The sequence below is a fragment of the Miscanthus floridulus genome, chromosome 11 (genome assembly GCF_019320115.1).
Source record: "Miscanthus floridulus cultivar M001 chromosome 11, ASM1932011v1, whole genome shotgun sequence".
NCBI classification, from domain to species: domain Eukaryota; kingdom Viridiplantae; phylum Streptophyta; class Magnoliopsida; order Poales; family Poaceae; genus Miscanthus; species Miscanthus floridulus.
Window position 1 is genome coordinate 96,272,355 of NC_089590.1, and position 22,468 is coordinate 96,294,822.

Below are 22,468 nucleotides of genomic sequence, written 5' to 3' on the forward strand. Positions count from 1 at the left end.
TTAAGAAATGAATACAACGTAAGCATGCGTCCACCTTTCTAAATACCTAGAGTATGACCCTTTTCTGTGTGAAACTCAACCTTGCAATGTTGCCAGCACAAGCAAACAAAGTGCACATTTGAATTAGTGCAACTTTAAGTGCTTAAAAGTGCAATTACTTCTGTTAGACAAACTATACTATGTGTCTCAACAGTTAAGCTGATTACAATCTACAAAGGTACCAAGGAACCTAAAGTAATGATGACAAGCCAAACCAACATTTGATTACATTAAGCTCTGTACAAAATGTAATGATGAGAGTGGTGCCATGGCACATGAACTACACAGTTAAATCATTAGTAAAGCACACTCATCAATAAAATCGAAGTGCCCATAGACAAAAGGCACCCAATCTTGTTTTCTGAACTTTAAGTAACTTAAGTTGTCACTCGCATAATACTGAAACATCTGAATGAGCCCAAACTACAAGACTGGTATCGAATACTGAAAGCGTTTACTCATACTATGGATCAACAAGTAACTATGACAGAATTGGTATTGTAAAAAGACTTCTAAAGAATTACTAGTACACTAGTGCACAAATCACAACAAACAAATAGTTCAGATGTTTAACACTAGCATATTGCATATACTCAAAACTAAAATTGCACAACTGGATACTTGCAATTTACATTATTGCTGACTGCAATTACATAACTGACAATTATGTGCATACAGATATCATTCCAAAGTTAGATATTCACACAAGGGGTAGTAATTGCAAGCAGGTAGTAATTGAAAGTAGGTAGTAATTGAATGAGATAGAATTTAGACTTTACATATTCAAGATACAAGTGTCATTGTGTTTGTCTGTCCAACATCAAGATACGGGATAACCAACAACAACATACCTCATATAAGTAATCGCACCACCAGAGTTTGAATCTTAGAGAAGAGTTGTTGTAGAAACAGCTCCAGTTGTTGAAATGATGCACACTGCCCTTGGGTCTTATTTTGAGAAGTCCATTATTCCGGAAGCAATGTCCTGCACAAAGAACAATGTAATTAGCTAGTATGTCCTACCCAGACTGATCAGTACACTACAATGTAATTAGCTAGTATGTCCTATCCAGAAAATCCGATGCCATTTTTTGTATTCATTAGAGTAATATCGATATCATTAAGCATGCAAATTGGAACTTCAACTAAAAGTTTTGGCAACATTTCACAAAAACAACCAGGATTCTCACAAACTGGGACATAGAAAGTCGGTTTTTGTTAGCTAGTACAGAAAGCACTGAAGGATAACCTGACTAAATAGGTTTACAGTGTTCAAAACTAGTAAACTTATATTACTGAGTGCTGACACAGGAAGTAGTGACCAAATAGCTAGTACAGGAAGTTCTGAAAAGGAAAAAGGTACAGTCTTACATGATCTGCCTCCTTACTTGGTCAAAATAAGGTCCAATAGTTCAGCACCCTCACATAGTCTGCAAAAATAGAAGGTAACACTTAAGAGTTGGTTTTGTGTATAAAGACAAATGGTGACTGTGGTGACTTAAGACTTCATATTTAAGAGTTAGTCTGCAAAACAAAGAGATGGGAAACATCTATTTAAAATCACAGGATCATTTATGCAATTATTAGCTACATTTTAGAACAAGGAAGGTCCTAGGTGTGTGCTGGCACAATCACAAGTAACAGACTACAATTTTTACTACAGAAAAACAAAGACAAATATTTGAAATGTGTTACCACAAATCACAAAAATAATTTTTTTCTATAAAAGGACAAAGACAAAAATACGGTGTGTGCTAGCACAAATCACAATAAACAAAGGACAAGGACAAATCTGTTTTGTGTGTGTTGCACAAATTACAACTAACAATTTTTTTTCTATAAAAGGACAAGGACAAAAATGTGTTGTGTGCCAACACAAATAACAATAAATAAAGGACAAAAATATGGGCAAACGAAAGAAGTATATGGACTGACCAAGATCAATATTTGGATGGCTTCAAGTAATTTTGCAGCGGCACTAGCTGATGGTTGTGAGCTTGCGTTCAACAACCGAAATGCCTATCACCTCTATCTCTTCAACTCGGTCCTTTTTCAGATGGGAGCAAGTACATTGTCCTACATGCAACCAACAGAGTAACTAGCGAATTAGTCTCACCACAAGGTGAGTGATTCGACTTGTATCCTGATTAATAAAAAAATTTGGCAAACCAAAGAAGCAGATGAAATTTTGATGAAAACTTTCCAGATTTACTTAGCCTTCACTTATTCAGATACACTTGCAGAATATATAGATCAGTTAGCAGAAAAAAGACAAAATGAGGAGGCAAATAGTTCAACACCAGCATATTGCATACGCTCAGAATTACAATTGCGGTGCCCGATACTTGCAATTTACATTATAGCTTATTGTAATTTACTACTTATAAATGTGCAATCAAGAAATGGATACTAAACACAACTTTCTTGTATAGTATAATAGAGTTAAAAGATGTAAGTTCCTGATATTCTACTATAACAGCCACAACCACAAGACAGCCCAGCTATCCAAAACCAACTACAAGTGTACACCTTCCACAGAGCAACATCAGCTACCTGTCACATAGGGCAATATATAATCTGTAGCTGCATGTTGGCTGTGGGAGATACATGGTCAGATATGTGATTTACTCACAATGTGACCAGATAACCTCCGAAGGTCATATATAGCCAAGAAGAGGATAATACAGACAATTATTCAAAATTAAACTACCAAATGTATATACATGGAGGCAGCTAACATGATTCCATCAGTATGTTATACTTATACTCAACAAGGTACAAAGATTATAATTATTATCTATAGAAATACAAGGACAAAAATGTGGTCTGTATTGGCACAAATCACAATTAACATATAAAAAATCTATAGAAGGACAAAGACAAATATTTAAAATGTGTTGGCATAAAAACAATTTTTGACAAGGATAAAAATATGGTGTGTGCTGCCGTGTTTGCCATCTCCGGCGGAACAAGACACTTTGGGCCGTAGCTACACCATTGTGCGCGGCACGGGCCGTAGCTAGCTCGCTCATTCCAACACCACAACAAAAACATCACCAATCTCTACCCTATGACTTCCTCACGCACCAAATGAGGAACACAGAAACAAAGAGGAAGAACAGGGACGAATCATGCACCAGAGGATGTCGTCCGAGCTCCTCGAAGACCTCCAACAGCGCCCGTAACAAGGATCCACGATTCCACCGGAGGAATCGCCGCGCCGCGCCGCGCCGCGACGAGCTCGAAGAAATCGCCCCCAATCCTCTTCCTGGACGCGCGCTTCAAGGAATACAAACAGTGTCCGGAAAGCGGTCCAGTGGATGATAACGGGTAATGGATAGCAACCGATTGGACAAAAAACCCAACAGATAGCTCCCATGGCGCACAGATCTTCAAGTACCATCGACGATCCAAACATCGCCTGAACGCAAGTCGCATTTCAGGCGACCATTGTATAGGAAAAGTGCAGAAGAAAAGGTGTGCTAGCACAAATCACAAGAGACAAATGTTGCAACAAGCCATTCAACATAGCTGAGGCATGCTGCCATTACAGCCACCCAAGCAAAACTACAGCAACGGTGCTTAGAAAACTAACATTTAACATCCTACTACCAGGTTAAGTCAGCGGTGCTTAGAAAACTAACATTTAACATCCTACTACCAGGTTAAGGTAGGCACCAAGTGCTGCAAAAAGTTTATGGAGTGTGTACCACCTGACCAACTACGAGGGTTCAGACCCAACAATCCACCAAAAAGTAAAACCACAGCAAATTTTCCTGCTCAATAGAAGAACATCAAGCTACTCACTTTCTCATGCGGATGGGACAACTCCTCGACGGGGACGCTGCCCACCAAAGTGTGCTCCTCGTGGCTGGAGGACGTCTTCAACATCTCATCTAAACTTTATGAACTGGCCAACCTGAGCAGATGTGAGCAACTGCAGATAGGCAAAACAATGAAATTAGTTATAACAGATCTCATACACAAAATATACTAGAGGTGATAAGAATTTGAGGCAGAGGGAATAAAAGGTGCCCAGATAAACTTAACAACTGATATGGCTATTGTGCTCCTTTGGTACCTGAAATGAAGTCCCAAAAAAATGCTTGTGACCAGGAAAGTTTCATAACAAGACAAAAGTTAGCAAAAGTTTTTTCAAGCCTCTGCTTGGTATACTTACACATATGAGAGCGAATTTACCAGCTCCTGCAGGTCATCGGGGTTGAAGCCTATGTCATCATGCAGGATGTGATAGGTCATCTGGGTTGTTGTGCTTGGCCTGGTAATCCTCTGGCAAAAAAACATGCACTTAGATCAACAAATTAGCTAGAATGGCTGCAAATATTTACAGAGGAAAGACAGACTACAAAAAATACAAAACCACCAGCCACTAATAAGATCATCTGGCAGGGAAAAAATAAGGCAAATGATTCAACACTGACATATTGCATATACTCAAACTACAATTGCACTGCTAGACACTTGCAATTTACATTATTATAGGCTGCAATTATGTAACTAAGTCTTTTATATGTTTGATCTTCATGAGCACAAGAGATTCATAGGATCAAAGCAATGCAACTACTATGCAGAAGAACAACAAGCAAATATTCAATCAACCACAATTGTTAAGCCACTTACTAGAAGATCTGAGCTACTATCAGTCTTAAAAAGGATACAGTACCAAGCACAAGAAATATTCAATTAACCACGGTGAAAAGGATAATAAAGAGGCATTCAATTTGAGACACTTTTAGATCATGAGAAGCAGGAGTCCAGTTAAGCACAGTGAACAGGAGTTCATCTATTAGTGGTATTTCAGATCGTTAGAAATTGGTAATTGCACTCAAAATATAAACACACCCACTCTAGCGTGTCCAGAATCACTACTCTTCTAAACAGAGACTACAACACCCCAAAGCAAAAATACCCTACAACTTTAGTAACCCAAAAAGTGTTTCAGGCATGTACTGAAAGTTCTAAACAAAACTACAAATCTCTAAAGAAAATTACTGCATTGTAGGTATGCTTCATATGATCTAGCCCAATTAAAATTCTTTAACAGGTTGTAAGCGATAAACACATCACTATGGAATAAAGTAGTATTACCAAGCATGCTTCTAGCTACAACCTTTTGATGAATCCTCCAAAAAAGGTGTAATTATGTTTTCTCTGAACCATCAGGACAATACTACTCGATTAAGTCTAAACACCAGATGCAGCAACCCAACTAAACAATGATGACATAAACTAGACAAAAGAGTTTTGCTCTTAGATCCTATTGAACTTCTATATGGTAGAATTTTTTTTGAACCTAGAAATAAAAAAAGGTTTGTTGATCTTACTAATCTTCAATTTCAAGTAAACAAAAGAAGCAAAATGCTGCCTAAAGACAGAGCATCCCCTGTTACACTTGAGAGGACATCCATACAAGAACTGAAGAGGTTCTAGCTAGTATGGTAAAAGACTAGACGAAAAAAGAAGGTTCTTCACTTGCACCAAGCTATTGTAAACCAGTTGCAAGCATTCATGATGTCAAAATAATATAGGTCGTAATACAAGAGGTACCAGGATGGCCTCTATAATTAATATGTTAGACATAAGTAGCTAACTCATTGTTCTAAAGCCTGAAAAAATAATTATATTGAAAGGAAAAGGCAAAATATCTGGTTTAAACTCACAGAAGTAAACAATCTTGTGCTGTTATTTAACTCCCAACTCACAGGACAGAGTCGAAGCTGATGACAGCACATACTCTCCGAGTTTTTCAGCCTCAGCATAGATCAGAGAGTACTAGTGCAAGGATAGTTAAACTCAGCAAAAATTTACCCAGTATAATTATTTAGGGAGAAAAAAACTAATCTACCATATATATCTATACTACAAACGCATTTGGATACTACATAGAAGCCTCAGGATTACCCAGTCTTGTCATGTGAGTACAACAGCTCCAAGTAGGTTCTACCTGACAAGCATGAACTTGGAGCCGAATGCAGCATCCAAACATTGGGCAACTTCATCAGAGGCCAATGAGATGTAAGATTTGGACAAAGAAAAAATGCATGATCCTAAGTGAGTGAGTATTTATCAAAACATGATACAGATCAAGGCTCCAATATGAATCAGGCCTACCAGTCATGAGTTATCAGAAGCAGAACTGGCTTTGTAAGTTGAATGGTTGTATCATCACTGCCAAATAAATGACATGAATGAAATAAGCTGATGCAGAAAATAACAAGAGACAATTGAATGATTACTAAATGGCTCATATAAAAAATTCAACCATTAAATTTCCCTTTGCTTCACAGGTTAGATCAGAAGCACGGGTAATGTCGAATCACCACCACCAATCAATCAAACGAAACAACAAACCAAACATAATAGCAAATGATGTATTGTGAATATCTGTATCCATTGCCTTGACACAGACCAATCACAACATTCATCAGGGCCTACAACACTGAATGGAAATCTTAAGTACCATTTCCTCATCAGAAATTCTGACCAGATAATCAGTCAATCATCACGAAATCAAGACTGCCCAAACATGTCAATCGCTCAGCGCCTCAGCATAACCGCAAATTTTAAAAAAACTACCACTGAACGAAATCATAACCTCACAAAAATCTGGTTTCATCTCTTCTGAATAAGAAAATCAGATAATGCATTACGCTGCTGCTATAGGATCACTGACACAGCACTCATTTACAATGAACACAAAAGCGAAGTAGAGCCGCGCTAACAATCAATCACTCACCCACTAGATCTTCCTGATGATGTGCCTTGGGCCTGCTCGCCCACTTATTGGCGTACTAGTATGCAAAGCCTCGCAACTGTAAAAATCACACAAAAGTATCAATACAACCAAGAACACAACACAGATGATAAAATTGCTAACTCCTCCTAGATCGGGCAGGGATGAACAGATTGGACCTGGGGCCTAAGAATTGTCCATGTCAAGGTCCCGATTGGCCGATGGCTCATGCCGTGTGCCAGTCTCCTAAGCTCCGAGGGACAGATCTGCCAAGATTCCGATTAGCTGTCTGTCTGTGTTGAATCAATAAATTCTTATGATAAGGCAAAAGCCATCGGGTGAAAAATCCTTGGATATGCACATGAGGGATATTGACCAGACAGATTTGCAACTAGCTAGAGCGTACATCAACCTAGCAAACCAAACCCTAACTAATTCGAGTAGTAGTAAGAACAAACACAATACAACCCTCATTTCCACAAGGATTCCAACCTTACTAGCAAAAATCTACATCCCCATGCCCTCCTCAATATATGATTTTAACCAATTGATGACCAAATCAACACCCAATCACGAAATGAGATCCAGTACACACGCAAACAAGTGATGAAACAACGGGGGACAAGGAGGAAGAAGATGCAGCAGGTACCGCGAATGGAAATGCAAGACGACCGTTGCCGCTGGGGGATGGGCCGCCGTGGGCACTGCTCCACCGCCGCTGCCCCCCCGCGCGCTGGTCCCCATTGACGCTGTCGCGCGCGCTGCTCCTCCGCCGCTCGTCCACCGAGGGCCACTTTGTGCTGAAGGGAGGGGGATGCGCCACCGCCCACCACAGCCGGTGCTCCACGCGAGGTGAGGGTGCCATGGAGCCGGAGGAGACGGAGGAGCAGGATCTGGGATACTGGAACCGGGAGAGGAGAGAGTGGGAGGGAGAGACAGAGAGGAGCGGGTGGTTGGTCAAGCACTCGGGTAGGGCGGCGGCCTTTGCGGATGCATTCTCGGATCCAATAAGGAACAACGGACCCAATAGTAGCTGAACGCAGCGCACTGATGCTGATGTCCATCATTCCACGGACAGAAACGTCGCCTGAACACAACCACAAATTTCAGGCAACTAAGGAATAGGAAAAGTGTTGTTATAAAAGTTTCGCAATCAACTAAGCTTCAATCGATTCGAGTTGATCCTAAGTCTGAGCAGGGCGAAGCATTTGTAGATTTATACCGTAAACTTTGTACAACCTTTGTTCGTGCAGGGCTTAATTTTTGTTATCCCATGTATGTATAGAAAATCCGATCGTATTTCCTGGCTCGCAAGGTCAATGGTATATTACCTCTATCCTGAAAAGAATATAATTCTAGGTGCATTATTAGTTATAAAGTGTTTAAAGTTTTATTATCAAATATATAGATAAAAAATATTAATATTTTTACACCAAATAAGTATATTATGTCTCATGAAAAATCTAATAATACTTATTTAATGTCATGACTATTTAGTCAACCTTGAGATACTTGTATTAGAATTGTACTATTCTCTGATCGGAGGAAGTACTATATACGGAGTAGTTTGGTAACGAGCCATGAATTCTGAGTGTACCCACAGAACCTAAATCAAGTATAGGAAAAGAAAAATTACGCAAAAAAAGGAAAAGGAAAAAAACGGGCGTCTTGGATGACTTCTTCCCCGGTCAACAAGATAAGCACCGGTGCTGCCCCCTGCTCTCCGTCACCGCGCGCGCCCCTCTCCTTTGCCCTTCTTCCCCGTTTTCTCCCGCGGGCCGCGGCCGGCGCCTCCGTGCCCGTGCGTGCCTTTCTCGGTCTCCTCCACCGGCCACCGCGGCCTCGCAATCCGGCAAGGCAATCAGCGCCTCCCCCACCCTCCCTCCACCGCCCTGACCGCGCGAGGGAGATCAAACGCGGAGCCCGCCCGTCTCTCTCTCCAGCGCCCTCGCAATGCCGGGCCTCGCTGCCACCGAGCAGGAAAAGGTCTGGCTGGTGCGGCGCGTCGCCCGCGCCCTCAACCGCCGCGTCACCGACATCGTCGCGCTGCTCTTCAGCCACAAGGTAAAAGCAAAGTCGGTCCCCGTGGCTCGCCCCTTCGCGCGGCCCCTAACCCTAGCTACTGACCGTGTCGGGGGTGCGTCCGTGTGGCTCCGCTTTGTTTCCCAGGGAGCTGGATCGCTCGGCGCTGTCGCGGGGTTCGCCATCGCCGTCGTGTTCGCGTGGAAGTTCCTGCGACCCCCGCAGGCCTGCTCCCAAGCGGCCCCCACCTACCCCTGCAGCGGCTCCTGCTGCGACTGTGCCTGCTGCGGCCGAGCCTATCGGTGACTCAGGCAAGGTAGGCTATGGAATGGAATGATGATTCCTGGTATTGTTGATTGCTGCGGCCGGTTAAATTTGTAACGACAAGTTTGTGCTTGACAGGTAGTAACACGGGAAATTGTGGTGAAGCGACTGAGAGGGTGCAGAAAGGTGTGGCTTCTTCCATCGCACCTAAGTTTGTCTTTCAGAAGAGCGAATGTGCATGCAACTTGGTGTTCTTCAGGGCTATTCCTAGTTTAAAAAGGAAGACAATGCACCTTTGGAATAAATTTTCCATTCAATAATGCTGATAGGTTTGTTTTCAGATAACCGTGTTAGTAATGAAACATTTTAAGGGATTTGTCTTAAGAGGCTGAAGAAATTAGCAGTTGAACACTGCAGTGATCTAATTTGACACGACCTTCCTAAATCATGGCACTGCTTTGGATTAATAAACTCTGTTTGTCGTATCACAGAATTCACCGAATCTCAAAAAAATTGCTTGTGCAGGTTACGTGCCAACTTCTCGGTGTTGTTTTTGAGGAGAAAACTCCTGAGGAGCTTCAGGTGTGACTAGCAATGCTCGTCAAGTTTGTATCTCTTGCATAGTCGCCTATCACCAAAGCTAAACCTTCTGCTATCCGTCTTTGATGCAGGAACACGCTACAGTTAGACCCTCCGTGGTAGAGTTACTACTGGAAATATCCAGATATTGTGATCTCTACCTGATGGAGACTGTACTTGATGACAAGAGCGAGGTATTAATTTCTTAGTTCACCCTTACATTTATTTGCAGTTTTTCGCTGGTTGGTTTCTGGGCTGGTTTGGGCTGTCTGGTGCTGGTTTATTGTGAGAGGAAAATACTGTTGGCTAGCTGGTTTGGGCTGGCTGAAACCAACAAGCGAACATGCTGGTTATATGAATGGTTCTGTAATTCGAGTGACTAATGGAAACTGTAGGAGAACGCTCTCATGGCCCTGGAGGCCTCTGGACTTTTCAGAACTGGTGGCCTGATGAAAGAGAAGGTGACAAGTTCAAACTAAAGAGTGTTGATTCATCATAGTTCATTTACCTTATTGCTCATCATAAAACTTGAACGATACTTCCCCCTGGAGTCCTGATTATTATGTCTATTGCACATAGGATATATATCATATATATATAATAAAACGGCTGATAGTTGGTACTTGCACCTTTTAAAAAAAATGTACATGGACATTGAAAGTTCTAGTGGCACTCAGCATATCAGTTCTACTCATCGTACAGAATATTCAATTATGTTTGAGGGATGAAAGAATAGTTCCCCTTGCCCATAGTTAGGCCATATGTGTTTCTCTTTATCGACTGGTATCTGGTAATGCTTAGATTGTTTGGTTGTGTTTTACTCTATCTGTTTCTGTCACCTTCATTTGACTTCTAGTGAAAACAATGTATATGCTTTTCAGATGCTCTTTTGCGGCACTGAAGTTGGCCGAACTTCATTTGTTCGACAGTTGGAGTCAGATTTTCACATAGACACGAACCTTGACATAGTTTCTCAACTATCTGTATGTTATCTTGTATCTTATTTATTTCTGGAGCAGGGGTTTCTTTTGATATACATATGTTAACATTTTCCCCCCGTCTATTATCAGCGGTTCATTCGATGCCAACTATTTATTTCCACGGTGGAAGGAGAACAGCTTACAGGCAACATATTCAATTCTCCAAGTCTTGAGCAGTTCTTCTCTTGAAGGCGGGGCGCAAAGAAAGGGCTTCTGTACTCCAAACAGATGTGCTGATTTAGCAGCACAGTTGTGAGTTGCCACGCCCCCCAGCCAAGGCATGGACGAAACAGCCACAGTACTCTTATAGGAGTTAACTTGTGATCATGCAAGATTGTATATTAAGCATAGACAATAAGTTGATAAAAAAACATTCTTATTTATTTATTTATTATTTCTAGTAAAATTACATGGAAAAATATAAGGAGGTGTTTGGCACAGCTCCTCCTGTGGGGCTCCTTTGGAGGAGCTAGAGCCGTTTTTAGAGAAGCCATAATTTGTTGCTCCTCCAAAACGGCTCCGGCCCTTCTCCAGAAAAACGTTTGGCAGGGCTTCTCCGGGGAGCTGGAGCCGGGAAGAGCCCTGCCAAACCGGCTCTAAATACCTAAATATCGAAGCTACTCCTATAGGTATGTCTAGCCGTCTTGCTTTCCACGTAGCTTATAAGTTGAAAAAAGATGTCTAGTCCTCTTCCTTTCCACCTAACTTAAGCTGAAAAAAAGATAGTTAAAACAGGACTTAGGCTGAAAAAAGATAGTTAAAACAGGGGATGAGTATGATAATCGGCAAACAGGTGCTACACATGACCATAAGATTTCCCAATCCGGAAATCACTGGTAAAATTTCACGCTTTCATAAGATTTCCCAATCCGGAAATCACTGGTAAAATTTCACGTTTTCACTATAGAGGATGTCACGGTATTGGAGCTTGTAGGAACTTGTATGAACAAGGTGAGTACTACAGTATTAAACTAGATTTTTTTTTGCAAACATCTTTTTATTGACTAAATAATTTTTAAAAACGTTGAATGTATACATCAAAATTGTTGAGTTAGATAATGAAAAGAAAGATGCCGTTGTTACACAAAATTGATGAAAGAATTAAACATAATAAAGTAACCACAAAGATTACAAGGGAAATATAAAGAAAGAATGGAAAATAAAGAAAAATGGCTGATTATTTCCCACGAGCTAGGCTGCTCATATATCCATATCCGTAGGCCTGATGCTCCCCGTTGGCATACGTGGCTGGTCCATTACTTTCTCTTCCGTTTTGTATCATACCCGCTAAGGCCTCGTTTAGGTGAAAAGTGTTTTATTATTATTGGATAAACAGTTAAACACTGTGGTCTGTAAAATATTTTGGTTTTTAGAAGCTATTTGGTATTTGGATACAACAAACTCTCTGTAGTCTCTCAAGCACAATTTTGCATGTTGTAGGTCTATAAAACGAATAGTTTATTGATACCACAGTTTTCTAAAGTTAAATCATCCAAACATGTCCTAGCTTTTATTTTTCGCACTGACCCATTAGGTGTACACATGTTGGGCCTGTTCGACACGACTGAAAAATAAATAACATATTGTTTCGCCTGATGGTCGAGAGAGCGGTGGTCCCGGGCGATGGCGGCGTCGAGGGCGGGGTCGCGCTTCCACGGGACCTTTAGCGAGGATCTACACCGGGCGTCGGAGAGCCGGACAAGGACCAGGACCAAGCGGCTGGCGGCGCGCGCCGCCGCCGCCGCGGCGACTGCCGGGTGAAGCATTCGGCGAGGCAGCCGAAGGTGGAGGAATCTGGAGAGGGAGATGACAGCAAAGCCCGACAGTGAGTGGGAGCGGCACAGGCGTATAGGCCGCAGGCAAGCGGCAACGCCGCGCCGCCTCCACGCCGTCCGCGTGCGGCGGACGCTCCACTCCCCAGTCCCTAGCCGCCTTCCTCGTCGGCTCCACCCGTGTGAGGTGTGAGCTGTGACCGAAGAGTGAGGACCATAGAGCAGAGAGAGCGCAGAAACAAGACGATGGGCTTTACCGCTTGACTCCTTCATGCCGTGCCCAAGTTGCAGCCCAAGCACACACGTAACACCGGGCCGGGCCAAATTCACTCGTGCCGACCTAGTCGGACATCTATTGTCTGTGCTAACGCTATGGAAACAATATTTACACAGTTGATTTGGTGATAAAAACTATAAAGAGAAATTTACGCTTCCATTAATAAGAAGTGTGCTCTTCACGCTTGGTACATTTGATAAGGGTACTAAGGGGGGCCCTAGACATAATTATTACCTCAAGTATCCATATAAATTTTCTAACAGCATCTGTTATGCCCTGTAACCATCCAGCAGCCTCCCGAGGCATTTGCGTTCCAAAATTATATCAGTAAATGTATGCTTTAATCAGATAAAGAAATTTAACCAAGCTCCAAGATAGGAAACATGAGAAGAATATTTGCAAGCTCTTGACTAAACCTATCAAATTTGAGGTGACTTTCCTCAATAGATCCATCAGTGAAGATAGAGATCAAAAAGAGAATAAATTTCAAGTTTTCTAGGCTGATGTCTAAATGAACAAGTAGCAGAATTGCTTTTGTTCATAATCCTTCAGCTACTCTTATATGTCCCCTGTTTTTTCAATGGCCCCTGTACCAGAAGTTTAGTGAAGTTCAAAGAAATAGTAATATCATGTTGCATTCTAGAGTAAAATGAAATTATTTTGAAAACCAAAACTCAACCAACCTCTTTAAATTCCAAAAAAAAAACTTTCAGAAGACATCAAATTTCACGAGTAAACTCAGGTAAATCTAAAGAAGAATGAACACTGAACACTGAGAAAGTAATAGCAACACATATGCTTCATCTACAGGAAAAGGATACATAGGACCATTTACAAAAGGATTAAGTCCACTTTTGGTCCCTCAACTATCATGTTGGTCTAATTTTGACCCCCCCAACTATAAAACCGTCTGATTTAGGCACCTCAAGTTTGAAAACCGTTTACTTTTAATACCTCGGCGCGATTGAGACGGTTTGTGCTGACGTGTGCTTGGTTTTAACTCGCCACGCTGGCGTTGACCGACGGACGCGCGGATCAAAACAGGAATTTGGAGCTGTTGGCCAACGGTGCCCATGTGGAAGACTCCACTCTCGCCGTACGCTGGCCACGCGCGCAGGCCCCTGCTGCAGCGGCGCAGCACGGCCGCGCAACGGCGGCGGGGAAGGTGAGAGGGAGGCAGGAGGTCGAGCAAGGAGCCGTGCGCAGGCTCGCCTCCTTCTTAAGCGCAGCGTAGGGGTAGGGAGCAGCCAACATAGCGGCATGGGCACCGTGGCGAGCCATGTACCGCCCGCACCGCTGGCGGTGACGGGGTCGCAGGGGCCGCTGGGGCACCCACCCGCGAAGGGATGGCCTGGACCAGAGCCGCACCCGCACCCCGCCTGCACCGGGCCATCGCGGCCGCTAGGGCCCCCGCTCGCGTCGGGTTGGCTGGGAGTCCGTGTGACCGCAGCGACGGCGGCGACGCCTGCTCGCAGCGGCAACGCCAACCGCTCGCACGACGCCATCGTACCTGCCATCGCAGCAGCCGCCCTGGTGCGAGGGGACTCCGGCAGCGACTCCACTCCAGGCTGTGCGGTCCCACGACCCGCTCATCCTCCATGATGCGCAGCACAAGATCCTCACCACCCCGCCGGATCCGTTGCCAGCGGCGTAGGAGCACCCCGGGAAGGAGGAGGACGAAGCGCATAGGAGACGGAGACGAAGACGAGATGGGCGAGCTCCGGCCGTGCGACCTCCACGGCGTTGAGCGGCCGCGCACGGCGTGGCAGACGTCCAGCGGCCACAGCCGGAGCACCATGGCGTCAAGGCCGTGGCTAGACCTCCACAGCGTTGAGCGGGGACGCGTGGGGAGGCGGGCGTGCAGCGGCCGCAGCCATAGCTCGAAGGCGTCCAGCGGTCGAGGCCGTAGGGTTGGGCGCGCGCAGGAAGGGAAGCTGCTGGCGATGGGGAGGAAGGCGCACGGGATCCACCACGCATGATGGAAACTACGGCTCCTCTGTCCGTCCGAGAGAGAGAAAGCAGGAGGGAGGAGCAGAGCAGAGCAGAGCGATGGCGAGGTCAGGAAGCAGCTCCGACGGCGTGGCTTCGGCGAGCGTGGCATGAAGTGCTCAGCGGCTTCGAGCTCCGACGGTGGCAGGGATGGGCGAGCTCCGCGGGCGGTCCTGGTGACGACCGTGCATGAGCTCCGCATGCAACGGCGCGGCCGCGGCGAACCGGGGCGGATGCGGCCTCCGCCATGGACACCGAGTCGCCAACCACAACGAGGTTGCTTCGCCGCCCCTGCTTCCGGACCATCACTTCCAGGACCACGCGGACATCGTCGTTGCATGCGCTCGGGCCTGGCGCGGCCAAGAACCGCGCTGGCCACAGCCCGAAGCGGTCACCACCTTTGCTGCCGGAGGAAATGCTGGGGGTCGATGAAGAAGTGGGGAGGGATGGGTGGCGGCGGCGGGGACTGTGGCGGCATGAGCGCGCTCTCCTCCTCGAGGTTGCTCTTGACTGTAGCGCTGGAGAAGCCGGCTTCCCGCATGACGCGGCTCACGCTGGGGTCGTCGAGGATGGACATGACCAGCTGCTCCAGCTCCACCTTGATGGCGAGTAGTGGCCGCTGCTGCGGAGGAGGCACATTTGCTGCTGGCGGCGACTGCTGGAGCTCAACGCACCCGCGACGCTGGTTGGACTGCGCGCGCTTGAGGGCAACGACGAGTGCGTTGGAGAGTGTGGGGCTAGGCTGGATAAGCGGCGACGTGAACGGCGTCGTCGAGGAGGGCGGCGAGTGCGGGCCGGAAGCGGGCAAGCGGTTGAGCGCGACATTGAAGCATAGCTCGAGCGCGTGGCACTGGACTACGTGCTACGGCGCGTCGGGTGCGAGCGCAAGCAGGCACGCTTGACCAGACCGTACGGCGACGCCGGTGCAGTTCGGTTGAGTCGATGACGCGTGGGCCCCACATTAGACAAAACCGCTCGACGTCAACACAAATCGTCTCAATCGCGTCGAGGTATTAAAAGTGAACGGTTTTTAAACTTGAGGTGCCTGAATCAGACGGTTTTGTAGTTGGGGTCAAAATTAGACCAACATGATAGTTAAGGGGCCAAAAGTGGACTTAATCCTTTACAAAAACTATTTGATCTTTTTCTCCAAAGCTAACTGCTTTCTGAAAAATGCTAAAATAGTTTTAACACACAATTTATCAATAAAATTTATTGCCAAAGATAATACTACTTTCCTTGACAAGCAAAAGGACATATCTTTTTTTATGACTAAACATTAGTTTGTTTTGCAAATTCGTATGGGTAAAAATTATAGTTCTAACTTTGTTGCTATAATACCCCCCCCCCCCCCTACTTAATTTAGCTCCGAGCTTGAAGGTTGTTCTTACCTAGGTGACTTAAGTTAGAAGTTTCTAGAGAAATTATCATCACTTGCAGGGCTTCACGTTCTGTTTATACCGGCATATATAAACACTAATGAATTTTGGAAACACAATATCATCATTCAGCCCTATCAAAATAAACAATGTAAAGTATACGCTAAAGCATAGATGCAAGAGCTAACAATCTAGTTGTACAAAAACTACAACTTACTTCTTTCCCAATTTTCTCGATCTCTGATTTGTAATAGTCAAGGTAGGGAGAAGATATAGAGCTTAAAACAGCACCATTAGTACCAAAAATTTGCAGAAACAACAAGTATGCCAGTTTACTCCATTGAATTGAACTAAAATATTACCTGTCAAAGCAAGCTTTAGACCATATCTTGTATGCTTGGCACAAGAATTCTAGGTGTATCAAGCACAGAAATACAGGGATGAGCTGTAATATGTATATGACAAATATGGTTAGTTTATTCAACAAATAGGCATATGCATGAGTATTCAATTCTAAAAAATCAACTACAGGCAAGCAAGAGACCAAATTCTACATCTCGTACCTCCAAGATGCACACAGCATTGGACCTAGGCCTCTTCTCAGCAGAATACCACCGAACACTTAACAAGCACATATTACAATACACTAGTGCTGCAGATCCAGCACAGGACTAATGGATTCAACCATAGCAAGAAGGGGAGGAGAAGGGAAGGAGGATGAGAGATGCACACGCCTGCCTTTTGGTGCCAGTGGCGAGCTGCGTGACTGTACTTGATCTGCGGAGCCGTGTCATGTTGGAGCGCAGGGGTGGACTGTGGATGGAGCTGAACCGTCACCATGGTCCGCCATGCGCGTGGGCCTGGCCGTGTCACCGCCGCCAGGGTCCGCCGTGGGCGCAGGCCGCCGTGGGCACAGGCTTGGCCACGGCGCCGCCGGGGGCACAGGCCTTGGATCACCATAGCCACGACCACCGTTCCTGCGGGCAAATTTACCTGGCCAACGACGTCCTGAACCGGACGCTGGGGAGCGCAGAAGCTTCGCCGCGGCAGGCCCCGTCCAGCTTCGCGCCTCGCCAGGCAGCGGCACCCAGGCCACCGCGCGCCCCGCCGCAACCTCGCCTAGCGTAGAGACGGCCCGCCCCTTGCCGCCGCTTCCCTGTCGCGGCGCCGTCGTGCCGCCGGCAGTCGGATCAGTTTCTCTCCACGCACTCGAGTGAAGAATAGACGGAAAAAAGAGAATCTGATCATCCAACCGTGGCTGCTAGGCGCGGGCGTGGGAGAGTGACGATCGTGGACTGGGGCAACCAAAATCAACGCGAGCCTGACGCATGCGCGTGGAAGGTCCGCGGGGGGACGATGGAGGGCGGACACACTAAACATGAGCCGTCGGATTTGGACGAGTAATAAGAGAGAATGGCTAAAAGATAATCTGGTGCATCTGTTTTGATGGTGTTATATTTCTGGGTGCATTCATGGGTGTGGATGTAGCATAGGTCATGACTGTGGAGCAGTCATTTGTTGTGTGGTTGTAGATTTATTATAACTGATGTATTATAGGGTAGGGTAGATTAAGAGTTCGTATATTTTAAGACTGATGACGATGAGGCGTAGGTGTAGCACATCGGGCGGGAGTTCGTGCACAATGCGACGTTGGATCTGCAAGAGAGAAATCGAGGTGAACCAAGGAGGCAATCCCAACACAAGCGAAGGCAATGGCATCAGTAACAACGAAGGCAATGGCGCGTCTTGTTCACCCTGCCTCTTTGACGTGCTAGCCAGGCTGCCGGTGAAGACCCTGTGCCAGCTCCGGTGAGTGTCCAAGCACTGATACAGAGATGGGCTTTACTTTCGATGGGGAACCCCCTCTAGTCCCGGTTCCTCATCCGGGAGCAAGCATCCGGGGCTAAAGGGGGGTCCTTTAGTCTCGGGTCAGGTCCTCCCAGCTTTAATTAAAAAAAATAATGCCTCCCACTGCTGCGTCCCGTGAGATTCGAACCCAATACCTTATGCACTGCCTCGCGCGTAGCTTACCACCCCACCAACACAACACATCTAACAATAGATGGGATGTTTCCCTTTTGAACTAACCCATCGGGGGACCTTTAGTCCGGGTTAGTGTTACCAACCGGGACTAAAGGGTCTACTTTTAGTCCCGGTTGGTGGCTCCAACCGCGAGTAAAGGTCCACCTTTAGTTTCGGTTGGTGTCTTCAACCAGGACTAAAGGTCCCCTACCACTGTGCCGAGCGCAGTAGCCGTTGGGTAGGGACCTTTAGTCCCGGTTGAAGACACCAACCAGGACTAAAGGTCTCTCTAGTCCCGGGCGAAAAAAATGCCGAAGGAAGGCATGGCGTGCCCTCATCTCGGATCCGGCCTCCATCGCAGCGCACGGACTTCACACCGCCGCGGCTCCCCTCGTCATGGGCGTGTTTGCAAGCCCGTTGCCGCGCCCGCTCGACGAGTCGTCCTACCCGCCGCGAGCACTAGACTCTTGGTGACGACGGTTTTCCGTCTCCGTGACGTGCGGTTGGGGTACGACGCTGGTGTCATCCAAATATGCCAGGTTGCCACTCTTGGCGACGACGGAGATGGCATTGCCATGGAAACCGCTTGCACTTGGAGGCAAAGGCGAGAGCCCCCGATCCTTACTCATCGATTGTCGGCTGAATGCACAGCAGCCGCCGGTGGTATTCTCCACTTCTTGGACATTGGAGCCCCTGTCCTTGGACGGCGTCCAGGACCACCACCTGGCTGGAACCGAGTAGCCTCTTTTGACCTAGAGAGCGATGAGTGGAAGGCAATGATCGATGGTCCGCCAGTTGGGTACCCTAAGGAGGATGAGTGGCTCCCTGTGCCTAGTGCAAAGCGTAGGGGGCCGTTGTAGCCGTTACACAAACATGTGGCTTCTTGTTGACTCCGAGAAGAGTTTGTGGTTAAAAGAGTATATGATACACGTGCCAGAGTGTTGGCGGTTTTTCAGCGCGATGAATATCTTGGTTGATGGATGGATATTGATGCTAAACTCCTTCATGAAAGAAGGGAAATTTAGGTGCATCATGCAACTCTACTGTCCTGGAACAGGTGATCACACGGATTTAATGGAGATGAGGGAGGACTTTAGATGGCATTGAGGATTTACACACGGAGTCTATTGTCTATCAAATGCGCTCAAACAAAATTGAGCTGTGTTCATGCCATTTTTGAAGACAGATATTAATTATTGGACGGACTCAGTCCGTTGATCGCCTGTTGATCTGTTTCAGTCGTGCATGCTCGCCGCCCTATCTTAGCCGATTGCATTTGAAGATATCACAGAGTCTATTGGCGTGCTCCGGTTCAGAGGAATCAGTCAGGGACCTTGGGCCGAAGGCCCCTGTCTTACGTAGACCAAGTCCACGATATAAATCCCAAGCTACCAAAGGGGGCACTACACTAATCCAGTGGGCCATGTGCACCTGTCCGATCAACTACAACACACGGTCCTGCGCAGTCCGGTTAAAAAACCATACTCCACTCCCTTAAATAACAAAAAATGTGATTCACAATTTTCGAGAAATTAAAAGCTACTACTCCGTATTATTTTTATATAGTAAACCTAACATAAATACTGAGTTAGAACTGTATTCATATAGGGAGTATATATGGTATATTAAAAAAAATGACACGTAACGCCGACCTCCCGACGCGACCGACGCCTTTCCTAGCTTTCCTTCCCTCTCCTTTCCAGCCTCGCCTCTCCGCCTTTCCCCAGAAGCGCGCCTCCCTCCACGAAGCAATCCTCCATTCCATTCCTTGGCCGCGTAACCCAATTACCCAACCCCATCGAGGAGCGCGCGAAGGAAACCGCCTTCCCATCCCACCGGGCGTCGGCCCGTCTGATCCGATCAGGCCAGATCCTTCCGGTGCCGGCGCCGGTGCCGGTCGTCGCGCCGCGCATGGCCGAAGGCGACGCGCCTGCCGCCGCCGCCGCCGCCGCGGCGGCGGCGTCCCCGCGGTCGCCCATGCCGCCGGAGACGCCGGCGACGCAGAAGCGGAGGCAGCGGGGGCTCGTGTCGCGGGTGTGGAAGGGCATCTTCGGCGGCCGCGAGGACGTCGAGAAGCTGCTGCGGGCGCTGTCCAAGGAGGAGGAGGCCGTGCGGGCGCGCCTCCGCCGCCGGGCCCGCGCCTCCCGCCAGTCCGCGCACAACGTCCTCGCCCTCGCCGCCGCGCTCGAGGTGATTCGATTCGTGCCTGCTGGATTACCCGATTATACATAGCATAGCAAACGCTTCTGTTCAGTTTGCTGTATTCCTGTTCCTGCCCGATAGAGGATGGGAATTCCTTTCTCGTAGGGCGATGAATCCGGTTTGAATTGTGGAATCAGGAATCGTTTGGTCAGGATGACCCGCCTGCCGGGCCATCGTATTATGGTAGTCAGCAATATCCGTTGTTACAATTGAGCATCTGTTGTCATCTCACATCAGACGAGATGCATTACGTCAGTTTAGCTAGTAGAATTTGTACCAATACTGAATGGAATCGTGTCGGGATCACCTCATAAGTGCCACTTTGGATTTAGGGCCTTGGATCAGGACAAAATTGTGTTTTGAGATGGTTTCGTGTTATTCCCTTTTTGTGACAGATTGTTGCAGTTGGATATGCCATCATGACTACGAGATCGCCGGACATCAGCTGGCAGATGAGGGCAGTCAGGGTGCTGCCCATGTTCCTTGTTCCTGCTCTAGCTGCTCTCATCTACTCGGCCATTACAAGCCTCGCGAAAATGCGTAAGTATACTGACGTCTTGGTATGCACATTCTGTATTGCACATGCACACACATCGTTAGGCTCTAGCTACACATTATGTTGACTGAAGGTGCACAAATGCAAGGCAGTACAAATGTGCTCATGTTTCCCATTAGTTTCCTAATGCATTTTATTTGATCAGTGAGCAGAACAAATTTCCTGCCTAGTTTATTTTATTTGTATCCTGAAGAAATTGCTGTATGAAAAAGCCAAAGTTCCAAAATGTGTCCCTTTAGCATGAAGGTGTGACCATATAAATTGCTTCAGCTATTATAGATAATCCTTCATGTCTTATTAGTAACACAGTATCCTATCTCCAGTTGATAACAGAGACCAACAAACTCTTGAAAAGCTTCGAACTGAAAGGCAAGCCAAGATTGATGAATTGAAGGAGAGAACAAATTACTACACTACTCAGCAACTTATACAGGTTCATTTACAGCCCTGTTTTATTGTTCATTTTTCTTTTTTACATGCAACTGACTTGTCATGTTGGTGAACCAGAGATATGATCTTGACCCAGCTGCAAAGGCTGCAGCGGCAACAGTTTTGGCATCCAAGTTGGGCGCTGATTCTGGATTGAGAGTCTTTTTGGGAGATGAATCAAGCAGGGATGCAGCACTGGGTAAAAGTAATGATAATAATCTTGGACAAACTGGACTTAGGCAAAGAAAAGGACACTTAAGCAATGGTGCTGGAAGGGCCCAGTCCCTTGAGCCATTTGACAGCTCATATGTGTATGATGGTAGTGAAGAAGGCCCCAGCACTCCTAATCAGAGGAATGTTGAGCACTTCAGAGGTCCAGCTGATAATGATGGGGGATGGCTTGCACGAGTAGCAGCTCTGCTTGTAGGAGAGGATCCAACACAGTGCTACGCTCTAATTTGTGGTAACTGCCATATGCATAATGGTAGGTGACAAAGAACAGTTTATTATGTCAACTATATCATCTACAAGTTCTCTGTTAACTAGTTTCATTTTTTTTTTGAACGTAATTAACCAGTTTCATTTGTCCAGGTCTTGCGAGGAAAGAGGACTTTGCCTTCGTCACATACTACTGTCCTCACTGTAATGCCCTCAATGGATCCCGGCAACATGAGGACCATGAATTGGTACCTAATTCTGGCAAGGAGAGTCCGGATTCTCAATCTGGTGGAATCATTGGCCAAGGTGGTGCAAGCCTTGCAACCTCAGGTGCTGTAAGTCCTGTTGCAAGCAGCCTACCAACCGTTGAAGAACTCTCTGCAGAAGAATCTGGGGAGAAGGCGAGCAGTGACCAACCTGCCAATTGAACTCTGACATTTCCTGTATATTATGTTTTTGTGAAGTATTGTTTTGGATTTGAGTCGTGGTGTCTGAATTTTTGTACCTACCATGTAGTATATGGAGTACCATGCTTCCTGCATGATTGTTGTCTACCAACTGGTAGCACTTGGTGGTCTCATTGTGGCTTCGTCCCTAGGGTACCAGGACAACGCCCATTTGCTGGCATCTTGTCGCGACAAATGGGCCTGAACGGTGATGGGATGTATTGTTCTTTGTTTATTGAGTGTATATATAGTCTTTGAAAGGCTTTCGACATCGTTTTCATTTTTATTATGACCAAGTTCTACGTTCATCGAAGCATGAT

At 46.3% G+C, this 22,468-nt stretch overlaps 1 protein-coding gene, 4 non-coding genes and 1 pseudogene across 5 annotated transcripts; 2 read left to right on the top strand and 4 right to left on the bottom strand.

Annotated features, from left to right (window-relative positions):
* Positions 1–5,729: 5,729 nt before the first annotated feature.
* On the bottom strand, positions 5,730–5,831 carry LOC136495075 (small nucleolar RNA snoR97). The gene has a single exon (XR_010768861.1). It is a non-coding gene; the product is annotated as a small nucleolar RNA snoR97 (small nucleolar RNA).
* Positions 5,832–5,948: 117 nt separating this feature from the next.
* Positions 5,949–6,066, bottom strand: LOC136495046 (small nucleolar RNA Z278). Its single transcript, XR_010768836.1, has one exon. It is a non-coding gene; the product is annotated as a small nucleolar RNA Z278 (small nucleolar RNA).
* Positions 6,067–6,143: 77 nt separating this feature from the next.
* Positions 6,144–6,237, bottom strand: LOC136495041 (small nucleolar RNA Z223). The gene has a single exon (XR_010768833.1). It is a non-coding gene; the product is annotated as a small nucleolar RNA Z223 (small nucleolar RNA).
* Positions 6,238–6,300: 63 nt separating this feature from the next.
* LOC136495078 (small nucleolar RNA U36a) lies at positions 6,301–6,385 on the bottom strand. The gene has a single exon (XR_010768863.1). It is a non-coding gene; the product is annotated as a small nucleolar RNA U36a (small nucleolar RNA).
* A 2,223-nt stretch (positions 6,386–8,608) lies between these two features.
* On the top strand, positions 8,609–11,025 carry LOC136494066 (peroxisome biogenesis protein 22-like; annotated as a pseudogene).
* An 8,722-nt stretch (positions 11,026–19,747) lies between these two features.
* Positions 19,748–22,422, top strand: LOC136494069 (uncharacterized protein At2g24330-like). The gene is made up of 5 exons (XM_066490209.1): positions 19,748–20,267; positions 20,675–20,819; positions 21,159–21,268; positions 21,343–21,748; positions 21,856–22,422. The coding sequence occupies exons 1-5, from the start codon at positions 19,989–19,991 to the stop codon at positions 22,128–22,130; spliced, it is 1,215 nt and encodes a 404-aa protein (XP_066346306.1). The 5' UTR covers positions 19,748–19,988; the 3' UTR covers positions 22,131–22,422.
* The last annotated feature ends 46 nt before the right edge of the window (positions 22,423–22,468 follow it).